The 24131-nt window shown below is 46.7% G+C and overlaps 1 protein-coding gene across 5 annotated transcripts in view; it reads right to left on the bottom strand.

The window, feature by feature from the left end:
- The window catches only part of ACACB (acetyl-CoA carboxylase beta), a 121077-nt gene that overhangs the window by 65094 nt on the left and 31852 nt on the right, over positions 1–24131 (bottom strand). For all 5 annotated transcript variants that reach the window (XM_032310119.1, XM_032310120.1, XM_032310121.1 and 2 more), the window contains 10 exons: positions 15276–15408; positions 12576–12714; positions 10379–10488; positions 10072–10153; positions 8738–8836; positions 7404–7513; positions 7188–7298; positions 4280–4489; positions 3832–4002; positions 1254–1415 (listed from right to left, as the gene is read on the bottom strand). In XM_032310119.1, coding sequence (XP_032166010.1) covers positions 1254–1415; positions 3832–4002; positions 4280–4489; positions 7188–7298; positions 7404–7513; positions 8738–8836; positions 10072–10153; positions 10379–10488; positions 12576–12714; positions 15276–15408 — 1327 coding nt within the window. The remainder of the gene's footprint in view (positions 1–1253; positions 1416–3831; positions 4003–4279; positions 4490–7187; positions 7299–7403; positions 7514–8737; positions 8837–10071; positions 10154–10378; positions 10489–12575; positions 12715–15275; positions 15409–24131) is intronic.

Raw genomic sequence — 24131 nt, forward strand, 5'->3', positions numbered from 1 at the left:
TCAGCAAGGAGCCTGCTTCACCTTCTCCTCCCCACTCGTGCTCTCTCTTATCTCTGTCTTTCTCTCTCAAAGAATTAAATAAAATCTTAAAAAAAACAAACAAACTATGAAAATAATCATGTTGGGATGGGGGAGAAGGTACAGGCACAATAGGGGGAACGATGTTCACTGATGGAACTGAGTGAAAGTTCATTCTGGTTTTATAAACTTGACATTGTCAGTAATGAAAAGTTTAAATGAAAGAGAAGAAGGGTTGGATTTTGAATTCCAGGATTATGAAAACGCCAGCAGGTAAAAAAATGTGATGCGAACACACATCTAATTTGCTTATGGGACGTGGGGGTGGTACGGAAGGCCCATCCCCCTCAGTATAATTTTGGTAAGGGTGGGTGGACGTGGACCCTCTCGCTGGAATTAAGGCTCTTGACCTGTATAATGGAGGCATCCGTTCTGAAAGATGGAGAATTGCAGGTGCCCGGCTATCTCCACTCTGAGTCCTCCATCTTCCCAGGCACTGTAAACAAGCCATCATCCCCCTAAAGAATTCCCATTTCACTTGTCCCCCAGCAGAGTCAGTTGTTTGCAGCCAAAGATGCCAAGCTGTTACAGCTACCATAGCTTACAATTCTTTAATTAAAAGGCAGGCAGGGGAGACAAATCTCTCTTATCCCAAGTTTCTTGAATGTAATCATTAAACAATGAGGTTGTGGTAGTCTATGCAGCTGATGTGACAGTCAACCACAAGCAAGCACATCAAGTATGACAGATGCCACTGGCTAGATTTTGAAGGTACAGAGAAGAACAAGTCACAAAGGAACTCCTTACAAGGGACCAGACTCCATCTATGGTGCAGCAAAGAGGATGGGGGTGGGGGGCAGAAAACCAAGGACCTGGGATCAAAAGCTGGCTGCCTGTCCCAAAGATGGACATGGCCCGTAGGGTCCAGCCCTGGGGCTCCATCACAGCCTCAGCAGATCCCAGGCACAAGGCAAGACCCTAGCCTCTGGAGCTATAGCGCAGGGAAAACGATGCCTCTCAGTAGCACTGTCCTGTACGTGAGCAACAAGATGCCTGCCGGGACCTGCCCCTGTGCCGGGCATACCCTTCCCATCAACAAGCCACTGCCTTCCCACGCTACAGTTCCCTTGTCTGTCCTCCAGGAAGCCTGGGCATCTCATCCAAAGCTAACATTCAGGGTCGGCCCCACCCTGGGAGCCTGGAGGCAGAAGGCGCAGGGGAACACCCAAACTTGCCTCATCAGGGTTCTCACTGGTGATTCTGGCCGCGATGACATGGCCTCGGGCGAGCGGAGGGTTGGCAGGAGTGTCAAATGAAATGGGCGTCACACCCCATGGCGACTCTCCATACAGAAGCCGGATATCCTTCAGCCGGTGCAATGGTACCCCCATGGCAATCTGAAACGAAGAAATGCACCCCACAGACGGTCAGTACCCACTAATACCCAGGCCCCCAACACTGAATGCACAGCTAGACGTCACGGAGGAAGAGGTGCAGGAAATATCTTCGGTATCCCGAGCACCTGCCGGGCAGCAGACACTGGGCCACATGGTGGCAGGAGAAGCAAAGCAAGAGAAAGACAGAAGGGGCGCGGGGTGGCTCAGCCAGTTAAGCGTCTGTCTTCAGCTCAGGTCATGATCTTAGCATCCCTGGATCGAGACCCAGGTCAGGCTCCTTGCTCAGCGGAGAGCCTGCTTCTCCCTCTGCTTCTGTCTGCCCCTCCTCCTGCTTGGGCTCTGTCTGTCAAATAAATTAAATCTTTAAAAAAAGAAAAGAAAAAGACAGAAGGCTTGACTCTGCCCCCAGGGAGCAAACAGTGTCAACGGGAAAAGCAGCAACTTTCTATAAAACCATGTCACGCAACAAGAAAATGCTGGAATCAGATGAAAATGACAAATCCCAAGTGCCATGGAAGGTGAGGAGGGTGTCCCACTGCAGAGTTAACTGTTTTAAAAGGACTCCGAAAGCTGGCCCTAAGGAATGAGCACAAGACACAATTATGGTCCTGACACACACAGCCTGAGGAACGACTCACGAAAATGTCTCAGGGACTCTCGTCAGGAGAAAGTAGTCAGGCAAATACACACCGAGGGCTGTTCTGCCTGAGCTCTCCACAAATGCCACCATTGAGAACAAAAAGTACCCCTGAGGTGGGGTTCCAGACCAGAGACTCAAAGTTGTGACCATGAAATGGAATGTGAGGTCTTGGGACAGATCCTGAGCATCTTAACAACAAATAAGAAACAGTGGTAAAGGGATATTATTGGGACAATGGGAAAATTTTTTTTAAAGATTTTAATTTATTTATTTATTTGATAGAGAAAGAGATCACAAGTAGGCTGAGAGATGGGCACAGAGAGAGAGAGGAAAGCAGGCTCTCCGCTGAGCAGAGAACCTGATGTGGAACTCCATCCAAGGACCCAGAGATCATGACCTGAGCCAAAGGCAAAGGCTTAACCCACTGAGCCACCCAGGCGTCCCACAATGGGGAAATCTTAAGGTGATATTTGATCTTATAAAATATTCAGTTTTAGAGCACCTGGGTGGCTCAGTCAGTTAAGTGTCTGCCTTGAGCTCGGGTCATGATCCCATGGACCCAGGATCGAGCTCTGCTTTGGGGTCCCTGCTCAGTAGGGAACCTGCTTCTCCTTCTCCCTCTGCCACTTTCCCCTGCTCCTGTGCATGCACACTCTCTTTCTCTCTCAAGTAAATAAATAAAATCTTTTTTTTTAAAAAGTCAAAACATATTTTTTAATTTTATACTTTTAATTTTAGGTAGATGTGCAGGGGCATTAGTGGTTTATTTTCCAAGTGTCATCATTTTATTGTGGTATTGTGCCAGAATGATCTTGTTCTCTCTTTCTTTCTTTTTTAAGAATGATGTTTCTCTTAGGAGGTCCTTTTACTCAAGTATTTACAGGCAAAACACCATGAAGGTTCAAGTCAAAACATCTCTCAAAAAGTTAAGCCAAAAAAAAGAAAAGATTACACAGACACACAAATAGAAAGAACACAAATGTGCTAGCAGTTAACAACCAATAGGTTGAGGCACAGGGGATGGGTGGTAATTACTATAGTTGTAACATTCCTTCTAAAATTTCCCAAACTAAAAGAAAGAAAGAAAGAAAGAGAGAAAGAAAGAAAGAAAGAAAGAAAGAAAGAAAGAAAGACAAAGTAGAAAAGAATAAAGACGATGATGGAGGGAGGGAGGAAAGGAAGCAAGGAGACATACATTTATACATTTTAAGCACTGGAGTTCCTATTTGTGCAGGAGTTCCCAACTCAGTACGGACAATACTGTCCCTCAAGGGGGTAAATCTGCTCTTGGGGATGAAATGATTCTACTCTTGTAGGTATCAGTCCCAGATACGTCTTCAGCAAAAGCATATACAGTATATCTGTGATATTTAAGTTTTATAAGGGGAGAAATTGGGGGGGTGTCTAAACAGGCTCCTTATAGGGGCAGGAATGAAAAAAAAGATTGAGAAATACTTCTCTGGGTCTGTGAATGGAGAACGGGGGGGCGGGGGGGGTCCATGAATGCCTCGAACTATATAAAATATATCCCCACCCAGGAAAAAATTCAACAGGTTTTTGCCCATGTCTCAAAGGGCCACACAGCCAGACAAAGGTGACGAACCACTCCACGGAAGGTTCTCAGGCTGTGTGGCTCTCGATGCCACTCACACAATAACACACTCACTTCCCCGGGGACAGCCCGCCAAGAGGGGAGCAGGACGGGCTACTAAGGGCAGGACAGGGGATGCCAGCCCCACTGGAAGAAATCCCGGGGCTCTGAGCCCAGGTCCTTGCCTGCAGCTGGGCAGCCGGCAGGTTGACATCCGCGATCATCTCTGTGCAGGGGTGCTCCACTTGCAGGCGGGGATTCAGCTCCAAGAAGTGGAAACTGCCATCTTGGCTGTAGAGATATTCTACCGTCCCCGCGCTCACGTAGCCCACAGTCTTGGCCAAGCGGACGGCACACTGCAAAGAAGACACAGAGTCTGAACAGCTGCCAGTGGTTTTCTTGGATCTTCTTCACGGGGAGCTTACTAGGTTCCCCACCAAATGCTGAGGATCTGCTGGGCATCCTTTGGGACCTCGGAGATCGCACTCCCTAGCAGGGCCTCTGGGTGTCTTCATGGACACCCACCCCATGTTAGCAAGACGGACTGTAGGGCACTCTTGCTGGCTGAGCAGAGACGGTCTCTCCCTGCAGCTGCCCCCACCCCTTCTCCGACCCGAGCTCTGCAGAGCCCACCTGCTCCATGAACTCGAAGACAGCCGGTATGGCAATGGTGGCCGGTGCCTCCTCAATGATCTTCTGATGCCGCCGCTGGATGGAGCAGTCACGCCCAAACAGGGACACGGCGTTCCCATACTGGTCAGCAAGGATCTGGACCTCCAGATGTCGGGCATGCTCGGCCAGCTTCATGAGGAAGATGGGGGAGCCGGGGATCTCAGTCTGCACCTGGGGGGACAGCAGAGTGGTTCACTTTATCCTGGGGGACCAGGGCTGGGGTGGGAAGCCCTCTGAAAATATGTCCACGATTCTGCTGATTGTTTAGCTTTGTTTCGCTTCTCTTGCAGATATGCCGTTCTCCTCGTTTGAAGTCCAACACTGTCAAAATACACCATGTGGCAGGTGGAATTTCCCCACAATCCCATCTCCTAGAGATAATGTGCTGTTAGGATTTGGGAGCATGCTGGGTAAGAGTTCAATGTCGTTAAGAGTTAATTGGTTAAGTTAATGTGCCGGTAGGAGCTGGGTACATAGTGGTTTCTGCTGCGCATTCAGGAACACACACAACACACGGAATGTTTTGTGAATAAAAATGGGACTAAAGCATGCCACCCCTGAGCAGGTCTCTTTTCCTCCTCCTTAAACAGTACTCTCTCAGCCAGCTGTCCATGGTGTAATGCACATTTAGACTTATATCTTCCTTTGGATGGCTAAAAGGAAATTGTCCAGAAATTCTTAATGATGATATAAAAAAAAAAGTATTCAAATGGGATGATTGCTAAGAATTTCTTTTAAAAATGTAAGCTGTAGGGGTGCCTGGGTGGCTCAGTCATTAAGCGTCTGCCTTTGGCTCAGGTCAGGATCCCAGCGTCCTGGGATCAAGCCCCGCATCGGGCTCCCTGCTCGGCGGGAAGCCTGCTTCTCCCTCTTCCACTCCCCCTGCCTGAGTTCTTGCTCTCACTCTGTCTCTCCATCAAATAAATAAATGAATAAAAATAAAAATAAAAAGCAGGCTGCAGTAATATATGGGATGGCCCTGTTTACATGAAAAATAATAAAATAGAGCTGTTATGAATGTCTACATAAAAGTAGACACAGAGGTGCCTGGTTGGCTCAGTCGGCACAGCATGAGACTCTTGATCTCGGGGTTGTAAGTTCAAGCCCCACATGGGGTGTAGGGACTACTCTAAAGAATATTAAAAATCTGGGGCACCTGGGTGGCTCAGTGGGTTAAGCCTCTATCTTCAGCCCAGGTCATGATCTCAGGGTCCTGGGATCAAGCCCCACATCAGGCTCTCTGCCCAGCAGGGGGCCTGCTTCCCCTACCCCTCTGCCTGCCTCTCTGCCTACTTATGATCTCTCTTTTTCTGTGTCAAATAAATAAATAAAAACTTAAAAAAATTTTTTTAATCTTTTAAAAACTTCTTTAAAAAATTGGTTACATTTGGGAAAAGGGAGGAGTTCAGAGGTGGTGGTGAAAAGAGAATGCTCCTTTTTTATGCTTAACCTATCCCTAAAGTGTTTGAACGTTCGCGTAAGAACATCTTCATACTGCACTCATGTGATCAAAAGAAACACGCTCATGCGTGTGTGGGGGCAGTGAGGATATGGGCCTCCTGTATTTTCCACTCTCTTTTGCTGTGAATTGAAAACAGCCCTAAAAAGTAATATCTATTTTAAAGAAAGGAAGTGGGGGAAAGATTTAAAACCTAATGACCCCTAAATGTAAAAGAGGATCCAGGACCGGATCCTGACACAGAAATAAGAGATTAGTGGGGGAAACTGGTGAGATCTGAGACAAGTCTGGAGTTAACTTAATAGAAATGTATCCCTATTAATCTGTTAGTTGTGACAAACATGGCAGAGCTAACAAAGATGTGAACAATGGGAAACCAAGGGGAGATGGAGACTGCATGCTACTTCTGCAACTTTCAAGTAAACAGAACGTCTTCTCCTCTCAAAGTACCCCAGAAACCTATCCAGCCCAGGGGAGACATGTGATAGAGAAACTACAACTTTATAGAACACTCATATACTGCCCACAGCTGTTTAACTGGCAAACCTTTTTAGAAAGCAATTTATTGACGTGTCTTTGTATGTGCACATGCATGTTATTTAACTAAGTCCTTGGCACATAGTTTTTACCCAAGAAAACAATTCAGGAGGGAAAAGAAAAAGCATTATTTATGTTCCATGTTATCATGTAATGCATTATAATATACAATATACAATATAATACATATTGTATAATATGTATTATAGATAGTATATATTATTATGAAACATTGAATTATAGTAGCCTTACTCATAACAACAGAAGTGGAAACAAGCATAACATTTCACAAAAAAAAAGTGATCTTCCTTGATAAGGAAGACTACAGACACACAGGGATATTATGCAATCATCAAAATAATTGCAAAGACTGGAACAAATGGAACACCTGTGATCTCCAGTTTAGAATTTTTTTGAAACATAGAACAAAACACCATGGAAAATGAATGCAGCTCTTTAAAACACGCATGTGAACAAGGTCTAGAAGAAAGCCTAGAAATTCTAAAATAGTTGCATTAAAAACGGGAAGATCATTAGCCTACCTTTTTTTTTTTAAACATTGCCAATGGGCAACTAAAACAGGTATAAAGTCTTAAAAGTGAAAAGCCAGCTACAAGTCAGTAAATACACGGTCACATGCATTCACAGGATAGAACATCCAAGGAAATGGGTACGGATCAACCCAAACCAGGGACTTGTGGCAGAAAACATACACATTTGCTTCGGCCCACAGCCCAGCAATATTCCAGTTCCCGAAAGTGTCCTACTTGTTTCCGACACAGTAATGCTAATGAAAATCATCTGGTGGCCAACAACTAAACACACACAGTTCCCCAAAGATATATGGAAAAGTGCTCCAAAAGAAGAGCTCACTTGTCTGAAAAGGACTGGGAAGTCCTCAGCACTCTCTGCCTTCCGGATTCCTTTCCCTCCACCGCCTTCGGATGCTTTGATCATCAAGGGAAAACCAATTTTTTCTGCCACCTGGGGGTGAAGGACAAACAGACCTCTTTAGAAGGTGGGCAGTTTCCAAGCTACTGGGACGATGATAAGGTTCCAGCATCTTGGCCCCCCAAGCCTTGTATTTACCTCTAAGCCCTCATCTATATCTTTCACACAACCCTGGTTGTAAACATCTTCTGGGACAGTGATTCTTTTCCCCTGCTGCAGATCACCTTCTGCCCATTCCACCATCAGACCTAGAGAACCACAAAAAAAAAAAAAAAAAAGCTGAATCCTCCCAAGGATGGCAGAGATACACAACACAGAAACCACAGGGCCATCCCTCACCAAAGCCTCTCTAGACCTGGGCGCTGGACCAACCATATACAGACATGGTCTTTTAATTTTTCCATAATGGCTTTTAATTTTCTTTAGGGCTGACTCAACCTTGAATGGGAAATCAAACTTAAGAAACTCAGATTGAGCCTACCACAAACAACCACATCAACCTGAACTCAAAAAAATTCCAATTCTACTCACTGGTGTCATCTATATGTAAATCACCGTTTTCTAAAACCCTGTGAAGATTTAAAATAAATAAACTTTCCATTCTGAATTTAAAATTTCATCTTTGAATGAAAAAAATAAAATTGGATAGGAAACGCCCAAAACTTTTTCCTGTTTTTAATTTATCCTAGAAATTCCACTTTTCAGAATTTATCCTAAGGAAATGATTAAAAAATACATAGAGATATAGCTAATAGACTATCAAGACTCTATTACTTTAAGTATTTTTTTGAAAGATCTTATTTATTTATGTGAGAAAGAGAGAGAGCAAGCATGGAGGGTGGGAAGCAGACTCCCCTCTGAACATAGAGCCCAAGGACCCTCAACCCCAGGACCCTGAGATCATGACCCATGCCAAAGTTGGATACTTAATCGACTAAGCCACCCAGGTACCCCTACTTCTAGTATTTTTTAAAAATTAGAGTAAACAGCCTGGAAACAACCTAAACATCTAACCATAAAGGACTGTTAAATAAATTACGATATATCTATTTGATAAAATCCTATGCGGACATTTAAAATGTTCTAAAGTGTATTTATTGACATAGAAGGGTTAGTGAGAAAAAATAAGTCACAAATGATAGTAAATATAAGATCTCTGGATTTTTAAAGGATGTGCCTAGGAAAAAAAGGCTGAAAAGGTAAGCACCTAGAATATAACAAATGTTCAACACCAGGCCATAGGATTATGGATGATTTCTATTTCATTTTCTTTTCTTTTTTTTTGGAATTCTGTGTTTTCTAAGCTATCTACAATGAAACTATACTACCGCTTTAATAATTTTAAAATTTAAAATAATAATAATAATTTTATAATTTTTTAATGAAAGAACAAAAAATGTATACACCTGTCACCCCCTCTGCTCAGACTGGGTGGAAGAGATCCCCCACAAAGTGAAGCTCAGGCCACTCACCGCTTCCGCTCCAGGGCAGTGTTGGGATCTGCAGTGTCTGGGCCACAATGGTGGAGGCGATCTTATCTCCCAAGGCCCACATGGCCTCACTCGGAGGGCCTGAAGCATCAGGGACAAAGGGGGAAGGCAGAATAGAGTTAGTCACAAGCCACTTGCAGCCAAGTGCCAGTCCAATGCGCAAAGAAAAGTACTCAGGTCCTAGTTCTCGAGCAGGTGAACATCAAGTTGGGGAAGGGAAAAATCTGGTATCTGCTCCTTCATCAGATGTGGAAGGAGTCTGCTGTTTTTATGTGGATTGTAAACCTCGTCGGAGTTATAACGGAAGCTACGTGGCCCCCACAGAATTCACTTCTTAGGAAGAAGGTAACAAGCTAGACCAAAGAGCAAGCTAACATCTCAAAAAAAACTAGACCCTAGGTTAGCAAACTTCTCCTATAATGAGCCAGATCAGACCTATTTTCAGCTCTGTGGGTCTGCTTGTCTCTGTCACAAATACCCAGCTTTGCCAGTGTTGGGCCAAAGCAGCCACAGGCAGGACATAAATGCATGAGCCAGACTGTGTTTCAGTAAAACTTCATTTACAAAAGCAGTCAGCGGGCTGGACTTGGCCTGTGGGCTGGATCACCAAGCTCCAGAGGAGCTAAGGGGTAACAAGGGCCCCATGTAACAGCCAGTCAAAGACTACAGACAGAGAAAACATCAGCAAGCACAAGTTACTGGGCAGATCCTGGGGATACCATGTGTTGATTCGTACTGAGTTGTTTCAAATACGGTGTGTATTGGAGGCCCAGCGTGAAGGAGAGGCAAGAGGGATTTATTGTGGAGGGTAAATGATTCCCCTAAACCATGCAAAGATGTCAGCATGGCTGCACACACAAAGTTTATAAATGCAAATCCTAAAACAGACGCCATCGGCAATAAGCATCATTTTCCCTCAAAAGTCATAGAGACTTGGTCCCTAAATTTGGAATCCTAGGGCATTCCAAAACCTTGAGACTAGCCCCAAAAAGGCGTGAGCTTATCAGAAATGTGACCTCCAAACCCAGTCAGAAATCCGAACATGGCTGGTATCTCGGTACTGGCAGAGGCACGAGCAGAGGGTCTGCTTGTCCAGCGTCATTCTCCTGTGAGACCCATGGCAATGGCTCCTATGTCCCTGGGTTGGCCAACCTTCCCTCCCACCCTGGCCCGGCGTGCTTCTGACCATGAAAGGGTGAGGTGGGAATATCAAACTGATTCCCACCTTGCAGGGCTACACTGGAAAGAGGACACAACCCGGCAGAATGTTCCGTCAATGCCCCGATTCCCGTCTATTGAACAGAGACACACTGTACCTAAGAAAGCAATCTCATGCTTGCACAGGAGCTCCGGCAGTTTGGGGCTTTCGGAAGCATGGCCCCAGCCAGCCCACACCGCCTGTAAACACAGAGAGGCATGAATGAAGATCTTCCTTTGAGGAGCCCCCCCACCCACCCCGACACACATGGAGGCTTTTCGTGGCATCACAACAGCTCTGGATTTCAGAGTCTTGGAGGACCTGGAGCCTCTGTCCCTCTGGAAAGGCAGGAATGAGCTGCTCCAGAGCTCAGGGCATCACCCAACCTCCCGCGGTGGGCAGACTGGGGCATGCACCCAACCTACCTGCACGGGGATCCTCTTGGCAATGTCCACAACCAACTCCACGTTGGCATAATTGTTGTTGTTGGGCCCTCCCGGGACAGGGACATACTGATCTGCCATCTTGATATACTCTGGAATTAGATGAGAAAAGGAGAGAAAAACTGAGAGGTTGAAGTTTACTGCATGACAACCTATGGCCATTGGAAGGGTAATGGAGAAGATTCTGTGGCCACAAGGGACAAGTGTGGATGATCATTTGAAGACAACTGAACATGACTTCCACTATGGGAAAACACAGAGGCATCAGGACAAGGCCTGGAAGGAACAAAGAAAGAACAAAGAAAGAAGGAAGGAAGCTATCAGAATGGCTGGGATGAGAGGTGGGGTGTTCGATTAATTCCTATTTCCAGTTTCTCTTAATACTGTTTTGCTATTAAACAATACAGTGTTTTTAATCACAGTGAAAAACATACAACGTAAAATTTACCACCTAACTCATTTTTTGTGCATACAGTTCAATAGCATTTAGTACATTCACACTGTTGTGAAACAGATCTCCAGAACTTTTTTCTTTTGCAAATCTGAAATTCAACCCATGAAACAATACCTGCCCTTTTCCCCCTCCTGCAGCCCCTGGCCAGCACCACCTTTCTGTCTCTATGAAGTTCATGACTCTAGGACCTCATCTATGGGGAATCCTAGAATACTTGTCTTTTTATGACTAGTTTCTTGCAATTAGCATAGTGTCTTCCAGGTCCTTCCATGCTATACCATGTGATAGGACTTCCTTCCTTTATAAGGCTGAATACAATACAATGTTTTGATTTTCAAATACTCATGCCCTTTACACCAGAAATTCTACTTCTCGGAAGAAATATGTGCTAAAGAAAATCCTACTCATCGATGAAGCTCAAGAGTGATAAGAGGATGTCCACCGGACAGTGTTTTAAAGTGTGACACACTAGACTTGTGCCCAAGGCAAGGCTTAGTCACTCTGTACTACGGAATTCTCTGGGATCCTGAGAAGGAACAGGGTAGAATTCTATGTGCAGATCCTGAAAGAGAACCAAGAGTGGCATTTCCTCCCAAGCTGCCTGCCTCCGATGTTTATGGAACACAAAAGTGTCAGCCACAGGGGAGGTCCCAGAGGCGACAGAGTGAGAAGTCAGATGAACTCCCCTCTTGTCCCAGAGTTTTTCTCTACTGTCAGAGAAGAGAAACAAGAAAACAGACAGAGTAACACCAGGCTGGGGTCAATGCCAGGGCCCTCTGGGAAAGCCACACAGGAGGACACGGCCGGAAGGCTGGGGCAGGGAGGGGTGGAGGCCTGCTGTGCCAGGAGCTTTGGGGAAAAGCACTGTCAGCAGAAGATCCAGCATGTTCCAAGTTTCTGGGACAGGAAAGAGCTCCACTGGCCCAGGAACCGAAGAGGCCAGCGTGGCTGGAACCCAGGGTTGAAGAGCTGAGACACTGGATGGGGCCAAGAGGCCGGCAGGGCACCTTAACTGGCCTGAGGACCTGAAATTTGAGTCTGAGCATGATGAGAGCCCCCACAGGGTAAGGCAGCCCGGGGTTCCAATCCTGCCTTCACCACATACTGGCTGTATGACATTAGGTGAATGATTTCTGTCCTTATGCCTCATCTATAAAATAGGGTTGACAATCAAATCTCTCCTCTGAGTTAAAAGGAGGCTGCTTCTGGGCAAGGCAGAGCCCAGGGCCCAGGCTCTGGGAGGGACTGGGGGACAGCATGGCAGCCTCTTAAGCATTTAGAGCTGCTAACAGGACTTGAGCTGTGTTTTTAAGAAATCATTTTGACTACTGTGTGGATAAAGGACTGTAAAGGGATGCGATGATTCACAGGAAAAAAACAAATTGTCCAACAGTTATTTACAGAATGATCTGTGCTAACAGACAGAGAAAACAAATGAACAGAAGGATGCATGATTGAAGTACAATACAGACATCTGTGGGGAAAAAGACCTGGAAAAAGAGGAGCCAATCTGCTGTAACATGGACATTCCTCCAAGATGGGATCTCCACTTTGTATAGTAGCCATTTGCATTTTTAATTAAATAAGGAAGAAAAGGCATATAAATGCGAGCTCAGGAGAGGTACCCTGGGACTCTGGGGCCCAGGGTGGACTTGCCTGGGTATAATGGAAGAGGTGAGGGCAGGTAAGAACATGGGGTGGCAGGAGGGGAAGGAGCCAAGGTACCTGCATTGGCCTTCAGGTCCTCTGGGGTCACCATGACTACAAACCGGATGGCCCGCTCGTTCCGGAACATCTCATAGGCCCACCTGCGGATGGAGCGCATGCACTTCACGGCGGCGATGCCATTGTTGGCGATGAGCACCTGCACAGGGGAAATGAGGAAGGGGCCAGAGCTGCACACCTACCTGTGCTGGGAGCTGCATGCTATCCTGGGTCCATGTCACAGCTCCAGAGTTACTTTACAGCACACAGTCTGGCAGAGAGGTGCTCAAAATCTGCTATCTGCACGAATACAGAACGATCAGATGGCTGGGTGGGTGGGTGGGTGGAGAACCGAATGGATGGTTGGAGGGGTGTGTGGATGGATGGACAGGTGGGTGAGTGGACAGATGGATGGGTGGGTTGGTGGATGGATGGATGAATGGTCAGGCAGAGGATTGGATGGATGGATGGATGGACGGACGGACAGGTGGACAGATGGGTGGCTGGGTGGATAGATATATGGATGGACGGACAGACAGGTGGATGAGTGGGTGGGTGGATGGATAGATGGATGGACAGATGGGTGGGTGGGTGGATCGATGGACAGACAGTGGGTGGATGGATGGATGGATGGATGGACAGAAGGATGGATGAATGGATGGGTGGGTGGATGGATAGAAGGATGGTTGGGATGGCTGGAAGACAGAGGAATGGATCGGGGAATGGATGGATGGATGGACAGATGGATGGATCGGATGGACAGGATGGGATGAATGAAAGATTTTGATTCCTTGGTTGGCACCCTCAAATGTTGGCACTTCCTATTTTTGAAGGCCTAGTATGTACCAAGCTACAGTACAATATATCTCACCATATATTTCACTTCACCCTCACATCAGCCCTTGAAAGTGGTTGTATTCTTATATTTATTTGGGGTTAAAGATATTAAAATTCAAGGAGTTCAGGCACTTGCCCAAGATCACACAGCAAGTAAGTGGCAGAGATGTGATTTTTGAGCCCCAGTCAGACCTGTGTTCTGAACTGCCCCAATCCCGTGGCTACCTCTGTATTCTGGAGATTAAAGGTCCTGGACTTGGTGGAGAGGAAAGGCAGTGATGCTGCCTGTCCTCAGCAACTGAGAGCAACAGAAAAGGTTCTGGTTTCAATTCTTAATGAGCCATGACCTTCCTGTGTGGCATTAGGCAGACCCCTTCCCTCTCTGAGCTTCATCTCCATGTAAGGAGCTCAGATTGGTCAACTTCCTGGCTCGGTCTATAAGAAATAAAACCAAGCTCTAGTGTTCCTGTTTTTAAAAAAAAATAGGCATATGGCTTCAAAGCTTTGACTTCCACTGCAAGAACGTAATTTTAAGGCTCCTCCTATTACTGACTGATTTTCATAACAGCCCTGAAGGACAATTCTCATTAGAGAGTCGGAATGTGATTGCAGAAGGGGAAACTGAGCCCATGTGTCCTATCCTGTGAGTGACCATAGCAGATGCAGCCCAGAGCTCTGGGCTCAGATTCAGTGTTCTCTCCTTCCAGAAATACCTCCTGGAGAGCAATGATGGAACGGCAGGACTTTGGTTTTCTTAACCTTATTACCAAAGCAAATTTTGGTCAAGAAGGAAGGGCTCTGGGTGACCCCAGGACAGTCAGTTTCCCTGGGCCCCATTTTTTCTAGCACATTCTGGAAGCCCTCGGGGGGGTTCAAATGCCAGCTCTGCCATTGACCAGCTGTAAGACCGGGCAAGCCAGCTCCCTTCCCTGAGCCTCAGTTTCCTCTTCTGTAAAATCATATCGACTAGCAGGGCGGGGGGCATGGTGAATGAGATATGATATGTAAAGCATTTCACAGGATGCCAGGCCAAGTAGGCCCTCAAAAAATCATAGCTGCTGGGGCACCTGGGTGGCTCAGTGGGTTAAAGCCTCTGCCTTTGGCTCAGGTCATGATCCCAGGGTCCTGGGATTGAGCCCCGCATTGGGCTCTCTGCTCAGTGGGGAGCCTGCTTTCTCCTCTTGCTCTGCCTGCCTCTCTACCTACTTGTGATCTGTCAAATAAATAAATAAAAATATTTTTTAAAGAGTTGTAGCTGTTGCTGTTATTATAATCACTACCACCACATGTTCAAGTAAAGTGGAAAAGAACAAGGTCTCGTCAAACAGACCTGGGTTCAAATCCCGACTCCAGGACTAACTAGTTACCTGATTTTGGACAACCAATGTCAAATCTCTCATCTTGGCTCCTGTACGAATACCCTGGGAATAATCAGTCTGTGGCCCAGAGTCTTAACCCCACGGAACAGGAAACAAAGTGAAAACCCTTTATAAACTACGGCAAATATTGGCTGATTCCCTTCAGCACTATTATTTTAACATATGGGCTTTCTCTCCTGGAAGGAGTTCCACACCTCAGAAGGGCAGAGCTGGGTTTTATGGCTGCTCCTGATAACCTAGAAAGCAGTCCCTTGCACGAAGGCACCTCGCGGTCTCTGCAGACCTCAGTCTCCTCTCCTGTGAGGGGGGGTCATGCACCTGTTGCTTCTGGCTGTCAGGAGGGTGAAAGGTGATGAATTCCAGCACATAGCACTTGGCAAGTCCTCACAGAGGGGCGGCCTGGCCCTTTCTCTGCAGCGTGACCATGAGCCTGAAGCAGGTGCTCTCCCTTCCAGCTGGGATGAGGGGCCCCACCCCACCCCGGCTGCCAGGACCCCATCTCTACCTTCTCAATGACCCGGTTCCCCCCAAAGCGTGTGACAAACTCAGCCGGGGAGGCCACAGTAAAGTCTCTGTGCAGGTCCAGCTTCTTCAGTTCTCGGCCCCTCTTCACCAGGTGGAGTCCAGACATGCTAGGTCTGCAGAGGAAAGAGGACAGACCTGATGAGCCAGGAAGCCTGGGCCACTCGGGGAGAGAGTCAGAGGCCTAGTACCTACAAACAACATCAACAGAGAAGTGGGAGCCCATCAGATGCCCCCACTGCTTTATAATTCTCACCGGGGACCTTGAAGCATTTCACAAGGAGACTCAAGAGGCCAGTGCAGGAATGAAGCAGGAGTGATCCCCTGACCTGCCCCCCCAAGCTGTACATTGAGCTCTTTAATCCTAAAATAATTTTTACTTTCTTTGTTCCCAATTCGGGAGCTCAAATAATACAAAAAAAAAAAAAAAACAACCTTATAGGGAGGGGAGGTTTATGATCAGGGAGAAAGTCTACACAGTCCAATACTTAAGACTTATTAAACAGTACTGATTGCCTTCATGCATTTTTCTGTACGTGCATCTCAAAATTTTTGTAACTGAAAAACAAATAATGTGTGACAACCAGGGTACCTGGGTGGCTCAGTTGGTTAAATGCCTGACTCTTGATTTCAGCTCAGGTCAGGATCTCAGGGTCATGAGATTGAGCCCTAGGTCAGGGGAGTTGTGGTCCATGCTCAGTGGAGAGTCTGCTTGAGATTTTCTCCCTCCCCCACTGCCTGCCCCCGTGCTCACACACTCAAAGAGAGAAAAAAAGAGAAAAAGAAAATTCTTTTTTAAAAACTGTATGACAACCAAATGGTGGCTCCTTGCCCCATTCCCTCCAGAACCAAATACCAGAGGAAATCACTTACTTTCTTGGCATTGATACCTCTCCATAGTTTTGAGCAATGTCACCATTGTGTGTACATAATTTAAAACAAATCATTTAAAACACAAAATACAGCTCTTTGATCTGGAGAGTCAAGGAAGGAGTTCTCTTACTCGGCTATCCCATCTTCTTCCCATCACCCAATCTCTCAGTGCAGGCATACTGCAGTCTGGCAGATTTCATAAGTGGGATTTCATGAGTCTGGGATTATTCATGGATGAGGGCTGGGGTAGACCAGATCTTCCTTTCTTCTTTTTTCCTGGAGACAGTGGGTTTTTTTGTTTTTTGTTTTTTGGGAGGTTTTTTTTTTTTTTTGCGTAGCTCTCCTTGTACCTGTTGCTAATGCCATCCATTCCTTCTCATATCCTCCATTATGTCATGGATATGACATCATTCTTCATTGGTAACATCCCTCCTGGAGGCCTCTACTCTCTACAGTCATCCAGAGTGGTTCTTCTCCAGACCCCTACACAACTGTCATTCTGAGACTTCCTTTTGCTGATATCCTTAGGATTCTTTTTGTCTTTCCTCAGGGTTTGATCCCTAATTTGGGGGATCAAATGGCTCCCTCTTTCTTGGTGAACTCCCTTGATTTGGAGGGACATATTCTCCAGTAGTTGTATTTGGTTGAAAAGATGGTACAATGGGACAGCCCCTGATGATGGTACCCTCAACATGCATACCCTGCTTTTGGCTGCCCTGGGCTACCTCATCACTATTATCTTGGAGATTCCCTTTGATTCTACGTTGGATCTGTTTCCCGTCTTCCATGTATTGCTCTTCTTTGGTTTCTTATCTTGTTTCAGTGGAAGGCATCCTTCAGTGGCTTTCTAAGAAAAGATGTTTGGGAGTGAGGGATAGGGGTAGTACATGATTCATAGTCTTGCAAGTTCTCAAACTGTCTTTCTTCTGATCTCATGTTTCACCCTATCATTTGGCTATGTATGGAATTCTATAATGGAAAACCTTTTCCTTCAGAGTTTTGGAAACCTTGTGCCATTATGTCATGGCTTCCAATGTGTCTGGCTAGAATCACAGCTGTTCTGATATCTTGATTCTTCACAGGTGACCTGTTTTTCTGTATCCAGAAGCTTATAGGATCTTGTCTCTGTCTTCCATAGTCTACAGTTTCCCAGGGATGCACTCAGGTATGTGCCTCCTTCCATCTAGCAGGGCTGTGAATCTCCAGACTCCTTCAATGTGGAAACTCATATCCTGGAATTTGTCTTCAAGTATTTCAAATGATTTCCCTGCCTAATTTTCCTCTATTCTTTCCAGAAGCCTTATTATTTGGATGTTGAAATTCTTTCTTTTAAGATTTTATTTATTTATTTGACAGAGTGAGAGAGAGATCACAAGTAGGCAGAGCAGAAGACAGGGGTGGGGGGGAAGCAGGCTCTCTGCTGAGCAGAGAGCCCGATGTGGGGCTCAATCTCAGGACCCTGAGACCATGAGCTTAGCCGAAGGCAGAGGCATAACCAGGCAGAGGCATAACTGAGCCACCCAGGCACCCCTGGGTGTTGAAATTCTTAAACTGGCCACCAAGTTTCTGTCTTTTTCCCCCCTCTCCTATTTCCTATCCTTTGTCTTTTGCTTTCTGGGCTAATTCCTTCAGCCTTCTCTCCTAACCTGGTGCTGCATTTTTTAATACCCAAGAGCTTGTTACTGGGTTGCAAAGTTTCCTTGTTGTGAAACCTGTTCCTAACTGTACAACCCCCTCCTTGGCTTGAAAAGGGGTATTAATGGCTGGTTTTTCAAGTTCTCTTCTCCTGGCATGGTTTCTGTTTCTTCCAAGTCTCCTGTGTTCCTCTGTTTTTTTGGGATCTCCTCTCCATACTAGAAACAGTACTCAGACCTCAGTCACTTCCTCGTGACCAAGAGCAAAAACTAAAGGGCTGATAGAAGGTACTGAGATGGGGCCAGTGGATGCTGAGCTCAATGCTCAAGATCGGGGAAGGTGGGCTGCTTTATATCGGGGAACCCCAAGTACACTAGAGTTTTCTTCCTTCAGTGGTCCAATTCTCAAATGGCCAGGAGCTGGGGAAGGGGTGGTAGGGGAAGGGGTGGTGGGAGAAGTGGTGGGACAGGTATGAGGGTGGAGGACAGGGAAGATTTCAGAATTCAGCCCCTACACAGACCCTGATCCTCATGTTTGGGATACAGACCTCATATGCCTCCGCTATGCCCATCAATGCCCAGTCCCAAGACCCTCTGTTTTTCCCTCTCCAGGGAATGAATCACCCATTTTCTGTTGGGGTACAAGTGGGCAGGCAAGAAGATCTGGGCATCTTTTACCCAGTTCTTCTCACTTTGGTACCCCCCCTTCCCCCCAGGTGCAGAGGCACCTGACTCTTGCCAGCCCCCACGCCTTTCAGAGTACAGATCCATGTTCTCAGCTGTCCCCACTGCTGCTTTAGGACTCAGCCCTCTTGGTTCTACTAAGCCAGTTACTGCTTGTCCATTTGCTTCTGGCCTCTAAAATGCTGTTGCTAATCTTCCCCACTGTTCTGCCAGGCTTGATGGGTTTCATCTAACTTTAAAAAAAAAAAAAAAACCATCTCTTTGCTGTCGTTTGGCGGGACATTGACAGGAAGAGGATCAGGCATGCACATTCAGTCCACTTTCTCTTTTTTCTTTTCCTTTCAAGATTTATTTATTTGAGAGAGAGAAAGCACGGAGTGGGGCAGCAGGAGAGAGAGTCTTAAGCAGACTCCGTGCCGAGCATAGAGCCCAATGCACGCTTGATCCCATGACCCTGAGATCATAAACCCAGCCAAAACCAAGAGTTGGAAACCCAACCGACTATGCCACCCTGGCAGGTGCCCCTCAGTCCACTTTCTTAAGGTAGCGATAAGGCACTAAGCTGAGAAGTATCTATCAAGAATTAAGCTAGCAGTTAACCACCCACATGTGTCCAGTGGCTATTGAGGGGGCAAGGATGGATATGCCTCCATCTATCATCTGAGCAAAACCCAGGAAAATTGGAAGCAAATACAGAGTCAGGAAATAAAAATTCCATTTTAGGGCGCCTGGGTGGCTCAGTGGGTTGAGCCGCTGCCTTCGGCTCAGGTCATGATCTCAGAGTCCTGGGATCGAGTCCCGCATCGTGCTCTCTGCTCCGCCGGGAGCCTGCTTCCTCCTCTCTCTCTGCCTGCCTCTCTGCCTACTTGTGATCTCTCTGTCAAGTAAATAAATAAAATCTTTAAAAAAAAAAAATTCCATTTTATAGATGGGCAAATGGAGGCCCAGACAGGCAAAGGGGTCACAGAGTACATCAGCAGGCCTGGGGCTGTTTCTACCACACCAGGAAATGCCAGGTGTGGGCATTTCCTGCTATGCCAAGTGTTCGTGTCTAGTACAAGTTCCGTATGGGAAAGCCTCCGACAAACCTGCCATCTGCCCCACTCCCCAGGGTGAGCTGCCAAAGGATCTGCCCATCACAAAGGAAAACACAGAGCTCTGGACCAGGGGAACAAAAAGAGAAATGAACAATGTGTTTCCAGGACACAAGAGGGTATGTTTTCAATGAAGACTTTCTCCACTCAACTGGGTTTAGCCACAGGGCCTGAATGAATGAACAGACAGATGATCAAACGATCTCCAGCCTGAGATAAACTCACTACCTACCACAAACGGCGAGCACATTTTCTCCTAAGACTTCCTAGGACGGAACTGCTGAAACAAGATCTTAGAAAAGTACTTTGGAAAGTCAGTATCATCTTGCAAATGAGAACAGTGCTTTTATCATAATTACATCCCATCAACCAGCAAGTAGCTCAGTTTATTCTTAGTGACTTTATTTCTTTACAGAAACAGGCAGATGTGCCCAGAAGGCCCTAACCTGCAGGCTCCTGATCTCAGAAAACAGACGCCAAAATGTTAATGGCAACCATCTCAGGTGGTGGAGTTATTGGTGGTTTCCGTTCTCTTCTCCATCTTTATTTTTTAAGTTTCTTGCAACGATATGTTATTCTTTTAAAGATTATATTTATTTGAGAGAGAGAAAGAGAACACAAGTGGGTGTTGTGGGGGCAGAGGGAGAGGGAGAAGCAGACTCCCTTCTGAGCAGGGAGCCCCATGGGGGCTGGACCCCAGGACCCTGAGATCATGACCTGAGCTGAAGGCAGACGCTTAACCATCTGAGCCACTGAGGTGTCCTAATGATATATTATTTTCAATAAGAAGAAAGCTATGAATTTTTTAATAGGGAGGCCAAAGCTCTGGCCATTTTGGCATCTGTTGGGCAAGGCGCTCAGCATTTCTAGCTGTACGATGAGGATAGTAACACATACCTCACTATGTTGTATAGGTTAAATAACACATAGAAAGTAAAAGATGGCTTTTGGCACCAGTGAACTCTATTATCATTTCAGTACAGTGAAACTGAAAGCATCAGGGGCTGCTGATCTCCCAAGTTCACCAGGAAATGCATCAGCCTCTCCTCTGGCCAGGGTCTGCTCACCAACTATCCACTCTGTTTACAGCCTTCCCCAACTGGCTGGCTTGATCTTTTGGCTTCAGATGGTCTCAGACATCCCACTTCCAACACAAACATTAAAACTCTAGCAACCTTGGGACACCTGGGTGGCTCAGTTGGTTGGACGACTGCTTTCGGCTCAGGTCATGACCCCGGAGTCCCGGAATCGAGTCCCGAATCGGGCTCCCAGCTCACAGGGAGTCTGCTTCTCCCTCTGACCTTCTCCTCGCTCATGCTCTCTCTCACTGCCTCTCTCTCAAATAAATAAATAAAATCTTTAAAACTCTAGTAACCTGGCCTAAAGCACAGCAAAGAAAAGTTAACCAGGAGAAAACCACTATTTCGTAGCCTGGAAAAACCATTCTCAGACGCCATTTTGATTACAAAACTGATGAGAGAACCCCTTCTCCAGGTGGGTCACAAGCCCATCATAACTAACTAGGTGGGTGAACACACAGTGTGTGCCCTGTTTCAGACCCAGTCTCCAGGCTACTGGCTATTTTTATTTGTTTTTGACAAAGCTAGAAGCCAATCAGCATTGGCTCTGGAGGGCTGACCTTTGGCCGGCATTTGTTCCAAGGTGGGCAGAGGACAAACTATTCCAGGATGACTTTGGAAATGGCTTCATGTGCAATCCACTACACAGCAGAGCTGTCAGCCCAGCGCTGAGCACAGTCAGCTGCTCAGGCACAAGCCCAGGCAGAAACACCAGGAGGGAAGGAATAAACATTCTTGAGTGTCACTGTGCATCAGGTACAGGGGGCTTCATGCTGAATCCCCACATCCCTGTGCATGGAGGGCCGCCATTCCCTGCTCACGAGGAAGAAACTGAGGGTCAGAGAGGCTCAATGACCTTAAGTCACACAGCTGGCAGATGGCAATGCTGGGCTTCCAATCTGACTCCCACCGCCCACCCCCTCATCCCCCACCCCACCCTACCCCAAGTCTAAGGTTGAGGCACAAAGATCATTGAGATAAATGGGAGTGACTTTACAGTCTAGACATCAAAAAACAAGCACCTACATCGGGGAAGCAATCTGTGGGGCTGCAGGGCTCTCGGCTGAGGCCAGTTTTGTTCCCCAAGAGACATATGGCCCATGTCTGCAGACATTTTTTGGGTTCCCAACTAAGCAGGGGGTGGGAGGTTGAGGGGGATGCTACTGGCATCTAGAAGGAAGAGGCCAGGAATGCTGTTCAATATTCTAGAATGCTCCGGACAGCCCCCACCACAAAGCAGCACAGGGCCCCAAATGTCAACAGAAACCCTGATAGGTTAGAGCCGTCCCCCCAGGCTTTGAACACAGACTCGACTTCTGAAGACCTACACAATCTTGAGGAAGCTGCCTCAGTTCCCTCACAGAATGGCAATATTGACAACATTAATAGCGTCTGCCTCAGAAAGCGTGTGTCCAGCGTTCAGCACGGGGCATTCTGTGCAGTAAAGAGCTTTAGCTGAGGTGCCTCTCTGCAGGGGAGCCATGATTAAGAGCCCCAGTATGGAGCCATCAGGCTGAGGCCTTGACATTAACTAGCCCTTCCATCCCTACCCTGGCCCTCCCTTCTCATTTATAAAACAGGGATGGCAGCTGCTGAGGCCTGATGGACGTAAAGTCCTCACTATAATCACTAAGCAAGTAAGGAAGAAAGGACACTGTAGAGCTTAGTCAAGGCTGCTGACTTTGAACTCATTTTTGGGCTCCTAGACAAGTGGAACCAATGGAACCAATGGGAGATTTCTTAGGCTACCTGCCCCCTCAGCGCTTCCCAAGACGGCCATCTTGGCTAGACCAGGAGTCGTTAAGCTCAGGTCCAAAGCCCAAATTCAGGCTGCCACCTGCTTTGGACCTCCCACAGGCTGATCATAGCTTTTACATTTTTAAATGGTTGAAAGAATCTTACTGCGTGACATGTGAAAATTACGTGAATTTCGAACTTCTATAAATTAAGTGTGATTGGAATCCCATTGCACCCATTCAATGATGTATTCTCTGTGGCTGCTGGGGTGGTAAATGGCAGAGCTGAGTAGATGTGACAGAGACCACATGGTCTCAAAGCCAGAAATATTTACCATTTGGCCCTGGACAAAGATAGTTTGCCAACTCTGAGTTAAGCAGTGATTTTCAGCCTTGACTCTACCCTCCAGCATGAAAAATTTTAAAAATGCTGGTGGCCAGGCCCCACCTGGACTAATTCATCAGCATGCCTAGGATGGAAGGATTGTTGGAAGTGGAGGGAGCACACCCAGGTATCTACTTCTTCAAATGCCCGCCCCCCTCCCCGGGAATTCAAATGTGCAGGTGGGGGTGAGAACCACCCATAGCTCACCAACCAACATTTCAACATGGCAGCTGGCCTTGGTTCTGAGCAGAATTTCCAGGGCGGTGAAACCACTTATAATGAGACAATTTCAATTACTGAAGGTTTATGCTTTCAGATTAAAGTGGTTTGTGTAGTCATCTTTGGGACTAAAGTGTACAATAAAATGCGATTCAAGATTTATATGTTAAACTTTTGTGTAAATAGCCTTACAGATTGAGGGTGGGGGTGAGGAATGTGTCCTTTGTGGACCACATGGCCTGCTGTGGGTAACAATAGGGTTTGAAGGGTTTTGCCAGAGAAGTTAGGTCAGGGCTTGGAAAGTACAAGAAACAGGACTACCATGCTCCACCAAAAACTTAGTGCACAAGAAAGACCATGATCCATACCCGATCCCTGCCCCTCTGCAGGTCCTTTGCTCAGACACACCCTGAGCAATCCAAGAAGGGTCCCCCTGAAGGCTCCATTATTCTCCTTTGCAGAAGGACCAGGAAACTAGGTCAGTCTCCCTCCTGGAGGGCTGGCTAAATATCTGAGGCATATCTCTTGCCCTCTCTGGACCTCCCATCTTTGGATCTAAATAACCCTATTTCTGGCTCCAAGCGACCTCAATTCCCTGACACGCTTATGAGCTCAGGAAGTATCCAGCAACTGTTAATAAAAATCATGGGATCGGCCGTGGTGAGTTGGGGGAGGTGGTTAGGGGTGAGTTTTGTTCCTCTTTTCGGCTTATCTAGAATTTTCTGACTTCTCAACAACAAACATAACATTATTTTGATAATTTTTTTTAATGCCATAAAATGAAGACAAGAAATCAAGCAGGTGGGGCCAGGAAGCGCTAGGGCACAGAAATGTCTACACATTGGTCATTAAATAACCTTAAATGCAATGCCTGCTCAGGTGGCTCTTGACATGCCCTGGGGTTCATAATCACTTCAAAAAAGGCTTGCCTTCCGCAACTGTCAAGGCTTTATCAAGGCTAAGGGGAGGAGGAGGAGGTGGAGGTAAGCATGGCCCCTGCCAGCCTATCCACCTGCGTGTTCCTGAGGGCCCCTCCAATCAACATCACGGACAAATCCGGCCAATCCTGCCTCCCCTCCAACCACCAAGGTCAGCTCGCGCTTGCAAGGCGAGCTCCATCTACCCAGCGGCAGAA

Source organism: Mustela erminea, chromosome 13 (assembly GCF_009829155.1).
Source record: "Mustela erminea isolate mMusErm1 chromosome 13, mMusErm1.Pri, whole genome shotgun sequence".
In the NCBI taxonomy this organism is placed as follows: Eukaryota; Metazoa; Chordata; class Mammalia; order Carnivora; family Mustelidae; genus Mustela; species Mustela erminea.